Genomic DNA, 11,910 nt, shown 5'->3' with positions numbered 1-11,910 from the left:
AATTAGAGTTAAACTATAAATATAACTTTTTATTAATTTGATTTTTATTTTATAAAAATCATTATTTTTTAAAAAGTATTTTCTAAGCTTTTTCTTTGTTTTTTTTCTACATGTGTGACTCTATCTTTCGTCCTTATGAAGATCGAAATATATTATAGGATTTTTTTACGGTAATGTTTATCTTTCTATCCATTCAGTTTGTCGAACAAAGTAAATTATTTTTTTTTTCTCTTTTTAAAGCCTTCTTGGTTTTTGTATTACATGTGTGAGGTTAAGGGGTTATATGTATCGTCTCAAAACTCTATATGAATATTTTTAATTACGATTATTGAGGTATGATCAGATTATTAATCTGAACTTTTCTTGTAAAGATTTGTAATTATGAATAGCTAGAGGCAAAAGAAAAACTTAAATTACCCATGAAAAATTACTCATGAAATAAAATCTATATGTAAAATTTATTATCTACGGGATTTATCCACTGATAACAAATTGGATGAAAGTGTATTGAATAGAAAACTTACTTACGGTAGATGTTTCATGAGAAAACAAAATCCATGGGTAAAGTTATTTAATTTATCGGTAAAATAAAAAGTAAAAAAAAAATTAAATGGTATTTTCGTTCCTAATATCCCATTCTCCCAACTTCACAACCACGTACTAAATCCACCAAATGCACAAATTCATCAACACGCGTTTCTCTAAAATTCACCCAAACCTTCAAAAATGAGTTGAACTTTAGCCATTCTGAAATTCAATCAATCTATCCAACACCAATTTCAAAGCCTCGAGTCTCATCCTCAAAAACCCTAGTTGAACCTTCTGCGAGATTTGATTTTGAGTTTGGGACTTGAATGAGTTGGGTAAGCATTCTCAAATTTGCTAAGGTTTTTAGTTTTCAAATACCTATGGATGGGGACCATCTGTATTACCTACAGATTGATATTTCCCACAGACAAAAAAATACATTAGTGATTATCCATAGATTTTTTCCATTTCCCATTGATTTTTGTTATAGGTAAATGCAATTGTTTTTGTAGTGGTTTGTTCATAGATAGGTAAAAAAAGTTAGTTATTTAAAAAGTTGATTTCAATTTGTGAATAAGGTATTGATTTGGATTGATTGCAATTGATGAATTAACTTGTTTAAGAAATTCACCGATACAATACTGATATTGTGATTTGGTTTACTTAATAGCTTTCGTAGATTTGGATATTTATGATTATGGTTTGATGAATTTTTGCTTCAACGATCTCGATAAATCTAACTCAATTGGTACATTTTACCTAGTATCACCTGTTTTGACTGAGAGAAAAGAAAAATACCTACTATGGCCAATATAATATATTTATATTTTTTATATGACTTATTAATTATATAAACTCATTGAACAAGCATTTCACTCATAAGTGAAAGTATAATTCGCAAAGTTAGAGAGGCAAAAAAGGATCTACTCGTTAGGTGAGTAATACCCTCACTAAGCGAGAACATATTAGTTGAAAGTTAGAAAAACAAAAGTGTCTTACTCGTTGGGTGAGATATGACTTAATGGACGAATTTATGCAAATTACTCCTAGTGGTCCTATTCGTTGAATGAGTGAGACACTCTCTTAGCAAATATTGAAGGATTCTCTCCTAGTATTCACTTGTTGGGCGAGCCATGTTGTCACTCAGCGATAAAAGGCTTTTCAACTATGATAATATAGTAATGGTATGAAATTTAAAAACACTTATTTATATATATAATAGTTTAATTATTAATGTGTTGATGACATATGTGATGAAAAAGTTGTGATGTGATGAAAGTGGAATGACTTTCAGGGGAGAAAATATTTCACTCTTGTGTAAAGTGTATTGACTAATGATTCGGTAGAAGATTATCTAGACTCTACGAAGTATTTTTACTAGGTAGATATTTAGTTAGTAAAAGTTGATGTAAGATCCTATGACAAAATTTAATTTCAAAGACAATCTTTCTAACGTTTCATAGTGAGCTAACCTTGACATGTAGGAGGGTTGAGTAGAATTATGATATTATAAGCCAAAATCTATCGGGATTCTTGTGAAACTTATGATAGATACAAAATCTTATGTCTTATTTAATACGTGAAATTTTTCGAAAGTGGTAGTTATAATTTGTCTAAATGAATATGAATATTTGAATGAAATTATTTGAGTAATTACTTGTTTTTAATCCTTTAAAATATTTATAATTTTTTTCTAAATATATTAACTTACTCTAGTTTGTGATTGTATTTCTTTTTCTTATAATTGTACATCTGTATAGAGCATGGATAGTCTTTATTATTGAAATAGCTCAAAAAGTGATATATATTGAAAGGAATTGCATATATATATATATATATATATATATATATATATATATAAATTTTCTTATTTTATGCTTTTACAAATTTTCTCTAGTTTGAATTACGGTTATTTTTGTGTAAAAGTTTATTATGTAACTTAGAAGAAATCCTGCAACATAGTTATACTATGTAGTTTTTTTCTTAATATCAACTTTTGAAATAGAGTGATTATACTAATTTCAAATATTGAAATAAACATAGTTAGAAGTAGGTATGTGATGAAGTAATTTTCTGTTTTAATTAACTTCTAATAATTTTGAGTTTCTGATTATATGTGTTTTCTAATAATTCAATTCTGAACCATAACACAATGTTAATTTATAACTTTATAATTTCTATTTTGTTCTTCATTTTTGTTTTCATTGTTTTTGGACTCAATTTCACAGACCATGCATGATATAAACTATATAAAACTAAATTTGATCTCTTTTTTATTTATAAATGATATATATTAAAAAATAGATTTTAAATTTAATTCAATTTTATATCATAAACATAATACGAGAATAAAATGAAATTTTATAAGATCACAATATGTAAAAAAACAAACAAACATAAGAAATATTTTTCCTGTGCTGTCAAAATAATTCATAGTTACTTTTTAAATTTCAAAATATTTTAATGCAAATTTAGTTTTAGAGTTTGGTCTCTTTATTTGTAAATAAAAAATAAATAAATTCCTACCTCTTAAATAAAAGTTAATTTGACTGACTAATTAAATTAATAAGCTATAAACTTGTCGTTCTAAATTCAAATATAAATACAAATAATATATTAATATTCAATTCATAATGTTTTGAATTGGAAGTCCACCAAACCCATCACCCATCAAGTACAATTTAAAAATACAGTAAAAATTAGTCAAAGTATAATTAAAGAAAATTTAATTTGAGATTTCAAGTATTGATACAGAATTTATAATTTTCTAAATCTTATTATTATGAAAAAAATTTAAAATAAAATAGATTCCCTTTTCCATGTCCGTAAACCATCGATTCTCTCAATCTCTCATTTCATTCCTGTAATCCCCACTATCTAATTATATTTCTAACTTACATGCCTTAAAAACAACTATAGAAATCTCATTTTAAAATATAAAACCTTTTTATGCAATAACTGAAATAAATTTTATCAATTTTATTCTCTTTAAATTAAAATAGTTAAATGTTTAATACCTAATATTTAGATATTGACAGTAAAAGAATTAAAAAAATGACGTGCTTTGAAATAAAAGTTGTTCTTATGTTGAATCTGTAGTTGTAGTTGGTCTTCACTCATTCAATCCTTTTGATTTTATTGTATTTTTTGCATTAGAAAACTTAGAAGAGAAAAAATAAATAAAATAATTAAACCCTTGATTATTGCCACATGGTGGTAGTACAATACTGATAAATACTACAAACCAAACCATTGATTATGCTTTAATAATGTGCTTATAAAGCATGCATTTTTTTCCCCTCACCTACCACCCTTTTGCTGAATTTTACCAATAATTTCTTTTTATCTAATTAGCAACTTTTCCTTTTCTTTTAAATTCAATATTTGAATTTTGTGAATATAAAAATAGTTATATCGATATTTTTTTTATAAAAATTAGTTCTTGATAAAAGTAAATATTAATCAAAAAGTACAATTACAATGTAAACTTATCTGTGTAGTATTTATTGTACCAACTTTCTATAACAATGCATGTTTCTACTGACAAGATTTTCTGAATTTGCTGAAAAACTGCAAAGATTGTTTCATTCATTGCAACCTTTGATTCATGGACTAATGAATCCTTAAATTTCCTCAACAACCCCGTTTATCAAATTCTTTGAGTGTCACACCTAAAATAAAGGAAGTTCCAACCTGAATCAAAAATCTCACTTCAGATTGTGATTGTTCCTTTAAGCATCAAAATGTGTCCTTTTTCACACCATTCACTACATCTATCTCAACCAAAAACATAGCCCCAAATTTTCAAAACCCCAAATTACCCTTTTACTTATTTTTGCTTTGTCAGACACAAAGGATAAGCCTGCTGATTCTGTGAAGGATCTGCCACAAACTACTCATCAGAATCTTACCATTTTCAAACCTCACAAAATTAAAAAGAAAAACAAAACATCTTTTTTTCCCTCTCCAAGTAAAACAACCTTAATTGTCTTCCATTGAAACTCAATCTTCCCAGCTTCAATGCCTTCCATCCATTCCTCCCTTCCACAGTTTGTGGTGTTTTCTTCTGAGACAGTGATAACCTTCAATCTGTCATTTTCCTTCATTGGTGGACTCTCACTCACCAACCACCTACCATTTCCACCAGATCTCAAAAACCATATTTTATCACCCCCACAAAAAAATCATCCATTTTTACCCATTCATTTCGGAAAAATCGAACCTTTTCCTATCTTAATCTCTGTTTTTTTAATGTTCGTACCATTTTCAATTACAAGTCAAAAACCAATCTTTTTATCATAAAAGACATATTTAAAGGACCCAATTTTCTTAATGACTCTTTTTCATGCACACAAACCCATAATTAAATTCAAAATCAAGTTTTTAAGTGACATAATTACACATCAATTGTATTATCATCGTTTTATTTTTTATATTTTATATATATGCAAGTAGAACTTACGTTGATATTTTATATAATTATATAGCCTTCAAACGACTCTATTATCATCAGCATTACTTTACACCCCATCCTCACTCACAAACTCCAATGGAATCATAACGAGAAAAACAAAAACACCTCACAACTCCGAAACCTCGCAATTTCAACACAAGACACTGTTCCCTCTGTTTTCTCTCTCTTTCTCTCTGTAGCAGCACTCATGGAACGTGCTCGCAGGCTTGCGAACCGCGCCATTCTGAAGCGTCTGGTTTCAGAGGCAAAGCAGCACCAGAAGAATGAATCCTTACTGCACTCTTCCACCACCCCCATGTTGCTGTACTCTTCCTCTAGGTGCATGTCCTCTGTTTCCTCCGCTGCAGTGAGAAACAGAGGATTCAAAACAGAGACCCTTCTGGGAAGGAGCATGAACATCGCCACCATGTCACGCGGCGTTGTTGGTGGCCTCCTTGGTGTCGGTTCAACCCGATCCATCTCTGTTGAAGCGCTTCAACGGAGTGACACTTTCCCCAGGCGCCATAACTCTGCCACCCCAGAGGAACAGAGCAAGATGGCAGAGTCAATTGGCTTTGAGAGCCTCGATTCTCTGGTGGATGCCACCGTTCCTAAGTCGATCCGCTTGAAGGAGATGAAGTTCGGGAAATTCGATGGAGGTTTGACAGAGAGCCAGATGATTGAGCACATGAAGGATTTGGCCTCAAAGAACAAGGTTTTCAAGTCCTACATTGGGATGGGGTACTACAACACTCATGTTCCACCAGTGATCTTGAGGAACATAATGGAGAACCCTGCTTGGTACACTCAGTACACCCCTTACCAGGCTGAGATATCTCAGGGGAGGCTTGAGTCACTGCTGAATTACCAGACCATGATCACTGACCTCACTGGCTTGCCCATGTCCAATGCCTCATTGCTTGATGAGGGCACTGCTGCAGCTGAGGCAATGTCCATGTGCAATAACATCCAAAAGGGGAAGAAGAAGACCTTCATCATCGCAAGTAACTGCCACCCTCAGACCATTGATATTTGCAAGACAAGAGCTGCTGGATTTGATCTCAAGGTTGTGACAGCAGATCTTAAGGATATTGATTACAAATCTGGGGATGTGTGTGGTGTGCTTGTGCAGTACCCTGGGACTGAGGGTGAGGTGTTGGACTATGGGGAGTTCATCAAGAAGGCTCATGCTCATGAGGTGAAGGTTGTTATGGCAAGTGATCTGTTGGCACTGACTGTGTTGAAGCCTCCTGGGGAGTTGGGGGCAGATATTGTTGTTGGATCAGCTCAGAGGTTTGGAGTTCCAATGGGCTATGGAGGTCCTCATGCAGCTTTCTTGGCCACATCACAAGAGTACAAGAGGATGATGCCAGGGAGAATCATTGGAGTCAGTGTTGATTCTACAGGAAAGACTGCTCTGAGGATGGCAATGCAAACTAGGGAGCAGCATATCAGGAGGGACAAGGCTACCAGCAACATTTGCACTGCCCAGGTAACTTGCTCATTTGGTTCCTTCAATAATTTTTAGTTATTTTCATTTGCAAAGCTATTGATAGTTTTACTATTTCTACGTTGTTTTTAGAAATCAATTAGAACTTACTGACTGTGTAAATGGTTTTAATGCTGTCTTTTTATTATAGATTACCATATCATAAAATTGTTGACTTATTCACCATCTATGGAAAGGTTTTTTACACTATCATTTAATCATAGTTTGCAATGTATGATAACATGGGTGACTATTGAAATATCTGGTTTAAAAGTCATATTGAGAGTGATTTCTTATTAGTTTATAGTGTATAAATTTGTGTGCGGACTTACGTATCAGAATCAAACTATATTTTTAAATATATATTCATGTTTCGAATCCTATTTTTTGGGAGGGAACTTTCTGTTAAGGATTATCATGAAGCCTTGTGTTAGTGTATTCCTGGAGGTATGTTGTGATTTCGTTTGAGTTGGCTGAGGATTTTATTAAATACTGGGGTGATTTGTTTAGGCACTTCTTGCAAACATGGCTGCTATGTATGCTGTGTATCATGGACCTGAAGGCCTTAAGAACATTGCAAACCGTGTTCATGGTCTTGCTGGGGCATTTGCTCTTGGATTAAAGAAACTTGGAACTGTGGAAGTTCAAGACCTTCCTTTCTTTGACACTGTGAAGGTTAAGACTTCCAATGCACATGCAATTGCTGATGCAGCTATCAAAAGCGAAATAAATTTGCGAGTTGTAGATGGAAACACTGTAAGTATTGCTTTTTGTTGCACTAAAATTGGTTAATTGTGTTTGCATGCCTTCGGATAATGGAGCTTTGTGGCTTTTCAGATCACTGTTGCTTTTGATGAAACAACCACATTAGAGGATGTTGATAAGCTGTTCAAAGTCTTTGCTGGTGGAAAGCCAGTAAGTATGATTACACATTATATTCATTTCAAAATTAACAGTTTTATCATTACTCATGATTTTTATGTTAATTTATATACAGGTCCCCTTCACAGCTGCATCTATTGCATCAGAAGTTCAAAGTGCAATTCCTTCTGGATTAACTAGGAATAGCCCTTTTCTGACACACCCTATCTTTAACACGTATGTCCCTTTTCATGAACTTTGAATTCATGCAATTAATGCAATTATATTATGGAAGCTTACATCAATTTTATTTTCTCTTCACAGGTACCAAACTGAGCATGAGTTGCTTAGGTACATGTATAGGCTACAATCAAAAGATCTCTCACTATGCCACAGTATGATTCCATTGGGATCCTGTACAATGAAGCTGAATGCAACGACAGAAATGATGCCTGTGACATGGCCCAACTTTAGTGATATTCACCCTTTTGCACCAGTTAACCAGGCTGGAGGTTATCAGGTAATCCGATGTTCAAATAATCTTACAACACTAATCACTCAAAGAAATTCATATACATACTTTTTCATCCTTGAATGTATTAGATAAATATTGTTTTTTCTGTCTGAACAAGCAATTTTGATATCAGGAAATGTTCGACAATTTGGGTGACTTGTTGTGTACCATCACCGGGTTTGACTCCTTCTCCTTGCAACCAAATGCCGGTGCTGCTGGAGAATATGCTGGACTTATGGTTATCCGTGCATATCATCTGGTATGGACCATACTTGGATTATTATGATAACTTATCAGAAATTTATGGTTCTTCTGATTTAGTCTTAGGATATATAAGTATTTCTGTGATTACTATTGAATGTAACATTGTATTTTCATTGCAGCCAAATTGTACATAGTCTTAGATATGCCATTTTCTATTGCTAAGTATCTACAAGAGATGCAATGATTTTCCTACATTATCATATCCAATAAATGTTCTTAAATACCTGTGATGGTTCTTACATCTTTTGGCCATTCGAAACTGTAGGCAAGAGGTGACCATCACCGCGATGTTTGCATTATACCTGTCTCAGCACATGGTACAAATCCTGCTAGCGCTGCAATGTGTGGAATGAAAATCGTCTCAGTTGGAACTGATGCCAAGGGAAACATTAATATAGAAGAGTTGAGAAAGGCTGCTGAAAAACACAAGGACAACTTATCTGCACTTATGGTACAAATTGAGTCCTTTAGAATGTTACTCAATATTGTCTTTATACAAGCTAATTGAGGTATTGTCAAACCTGGGCATTGTTTACAGTAGTTTGATTTTGATTTAATTGCAGGTAACATATCCTTCAACCCACGGTGTCTATGAGGAAGGTATTGATGAGATCTGCAAGATTATTCATGATAATGGTGGCCAAGTATACATGGATGGTGCCAACATGAATGCACAGGTTTGTTTTTATATATGTATCTTTACATTCATGTAATTAGTGTTGGACCAAGTGTATGTTCACGATGAAATTCACTAACCCTTTGTTCACTTGAATGGATTTGCGGGAGAGTAATTGAGTGGATTTGAGAGGATTTGAAGATAAATGTTTTGGTTGTTTATTTGAGTGAATTTAGAGGTAAATGAGAGTGAATTTAGAAGCAAATTTGTGAGAATTAGTGTAAGATTTGATTGATGTGACAGATTAAAAAAACTTACTTCCAAATCCACTCTCCCTTACCTCCAAATTCACTCAAATAAACAACAAAAATTTATCTTCAAATCCTCTCAAATCCACTCAATTACTCTCTCCCAATTCCATTCAAGTGAACAAAGCCTAAGAGTTCAAGAAACCAATTTCTCTCCATTTGTTAGTCTTCTCCAAAATGTGAATAGATCCAAAATCCTTAGTAAGGTCTTTTCATACTCTTCACAACAAATTGTTCTGTTGTCAGATTCTTCATTTCATAGTGACCCAGAATTTATCAATTTGAGCTTAATTTTCCAAAAATATGTGTTCAATTATCAAATTATATTTGGTCATGTTTACAGGTGGGGCTCACAAGCCCTGGTTGGATAGGAGCAGACGTTTGTCATCTCAATCTCCACAAGACATTCTGCATCCCTCATGGAGGAGGTGGCCCTGGCATGGGTCCTATTGGTGTAAAGAAACACTTGGCACCATTTTTACCTTCCCACCCTGTGGTAAGCACTTCTCTCATTCTTGTGGATGGTATTGTGTATAGTTATGAATTTATGTTTTTTATTACATTGATTAAAAAGTGCATTGCTTTCACAGAAAAAAGCAACTAGTCTTTAGTTTAATTTTCTAGATTGGATAGCATTGTTCCTTTTTATTTCATAGGTAGAACTTAAACTCCTGTGAAGGTAAATCATTTGTGTGACTTTGTTCTTGCTCGTTTATTTTCTGTTTTCAAAATGAAGATATCAACTGGTGGAATTCCTGCCCCTGAAAATCCTCAACCACTTGGTACCATCTCTGCTGCACCATGGGGATCAGCACTCATATTGCCAATCTCTTACACTTACATCGCTATGATGGGTTCTAAAGGACTCACTGATGCATCAAAGATAGCCATTTTGAATGCAAACTACATGGCCAAACGATTGGAGGTTTGACCCTTTTCATAGATTATATGTATTCTTTCCTTTTCTAGTTAGTTTCCTATTATTATGAATCTGTATATGATCCCTGGTTTTACTTATACGTTTATTCTTACAGAACTATTACCCAGTTCTTTTCCGCGGAGTCAATGGAACAGTTGCTCATGAGTTCATTATTGACTTGAGAGGCTTCAAGGTAAGTCCATTCCATGATTGCAGATGTTTTTCAATCATTTAGAATTATTCTTTCTCTGACTACTTGTAAGCTTTTTCCCTTGTAGAATACTGCTGGAATTGAGCCTGAAGATGTTGCAAAACGCCTCATGGACTATGGTTTTCATGCACCAACAATGTCATGGCCTGTGCCTGGCACACTCATGATTGAGCCTACAGAGAGTGAAAGCAAGGTTGATACTAACCTTGGAAAATTCGACCTTTGAACCATTTTTTTGAGTAATTTCTTCTCTAATTCAACTAATCATCATTGCAGGCCGAGTTGGACAGGTTCTGTGATACTCTTATTTCAATTAGAGAAGAAATTGCTGAAATAGAGAAAGGAAAGGCTGACATAAACAACAATGTGCTTAAGGTAAAAAATTTGTTCTTCATTGATATGATGTTACAGAAAAAGAGGAATGCTTGTTTCAGTTTTGATTATTTACAGTACACAAGAAATTTCAAGGCTGTCTTTTAAATTGTAACTAACACTTTTCAACACTCTACTACTGATTAAAACTTGTTGGAAATCACAAAATTTTGAGAGTCACTTATTTACTCCCTCATGTAACAATTTCTTTGCCATTGGCTGTGCATTTCATTCACAATTTCAACTTACTTCATGCACTTTGACTGATTATCTAAAATGTTCTGCAGGGAGCTCCTCATCCACCATCATTGCTCATGGCTGATGCATGGACAAAACCTTACTCAAGGGAATATGCAGCCTTCCCAGCTCCATGGCTCCGTGCTTCAAAGTTCTGGCCTACCACAGGTAATCATGCAGTTGTTTGTTTATATAACTATGTTTTCTGTTTGAAATCTCACTTCAACCAGTGATAAGACAAATTTACAATATATAAATAAGTACAAACTTCACTTTAAAGTTGGTTTTATAGGACTAAGTTAGACTTAGAATCCACTTTTTTAGATCGTATCGAAGTCATTTAAAAATATCTATCATAATAAGATTTGTTTTCTGTTGGGCTTATCGTGCTCTGTTATCGAAACACTCATAAATATCTAGTCACACGCTTATGTATATGTCTCGATGTAAGACGGACTAGAGTTAGGTTAGATTTAAAATCTACTTCTCGTGCTCTGTTATCGAAACACTCATAAATATCTAGTCACACGCTTGAGATGTATATGTCTCGATATAAGATGGACTGATTTTGTAGAGTTAGGTTAGATTTAAAATCTACCTCTTAATATATTCTTATGACATCCTTCTCATGATTGACCTTACCACCATTATCATCCCTTGTTTAATATTTTGTGCTACTGAATGTAATAGCTGAATGTAACAAATGTAAATGCTTAGACTAACAAATGTAACATGTGTATCAGGACGTGTTGATAATGTGTATGGTGACCGCAACCTCATTTGCACCCTTCTCCCAGCATCACAGGCTGTTGAAGAAGAAGCTGCAGCCACAGCCTAGACTGCTCTATTGACAACTATTTCCATTTCATGTTGTACATAAAACTCTTCCTATTCATACAGTGCTTTCACCTCTTGAATATTGCTTCATCATATGTGATAATGATGATAATCATCTCCTCTTAAGTTGAAAAGAAAAATCATTCACATAATTTCTGCTGCTATTAGGTTTTAGAAATGTATTTTAGGCCTATGTATCAAAGTAATGTGAAAAATAAATTTCATTCATATAACACAAGTGTAAAAAAGGAAAAAAAAAATCAGTAGTAGTTCCTTTTAATAAAAAATGCATTTGCCGTAA

General features: G+C 33.4%; 1 protein-coding gene across 1 annotated transcript; it reads left to right on the top strand.

Annotated features, from left to right (window-relative positions):
* The first annotated feature begins 5,040 nt into the window (after positions 1-5,040).
* Positions 5,041-11,910, top strand: LOC124839478 (glycine dehydrogenase (decarboxylating), mitochondrial). Its single transcript, XM_047315298.2, has 15 exons — positions 5,041-6,473; positions 6,981-7,226; positions 7,308-7,385; positions 7,468-7,568; positions 7,656-7,851; positions 7,979-8,104; positions 8,375-8,560; positions 8,673-8,786; positions 9,377-9,529; positions 9,770-9,958; positions 10,068-10,145; positions 10,231-10,356; positions 10,440-10,538; positions 10,823-10,940; positions 11,516-11,910. The coding sequence occupies exons 1-15, from the start codon at positions 5,190-5,192 to the stop codon at positions 11,608-11,610; spliced, it is 3,189 nt and encodes a 1,062-aa protein (XP_047171254.1). The 5' UTR covers positions 5,041-5,189; the 3' UTR covers positions 11,611-11,910.

Source organism: Vigna umbellata, chromosome 1 (genome assembly GCF_029865625.1).
Source record: "Vigna umbellata cultivar VRB3 chromosome 1, Vumbellata_1.0, whole genome shotgun sequence".
NCBI lineage: Eukaryota > Viridiplantae > Streptophyta > Magnoliopsida > Fabales > Fabaceae > Vigna > Vigna umbellata.
This window is presented reverse-complemented; position numbering and strand designations above follow the sequence as displayed.

Bases quoted from the DNA above. Each gene is read 5' to 3' on its own strand.
- LOC124839478 (XM_047315298.2), top strand. From the start codon at position 5,190: ATGGAACGTGCTCGCAGGCTTGCGAACCGCGCCATTCTGAAGCGTCTG. The intron at 8,787-9,376 runs GTTTGTTTTTAT...TCATGTTTACAG, and splicing joins GTGCCAACATGAATGCACAG to GTGGGGCTCACAAGCCCTGG. The intron at 10,941-11,515 runs GTAATCATGCAG...CATGTGTATCAG, and splicing joins AAAGTTCTGGCCTACCACAG to GACGTGTTGATAATGTGTAT.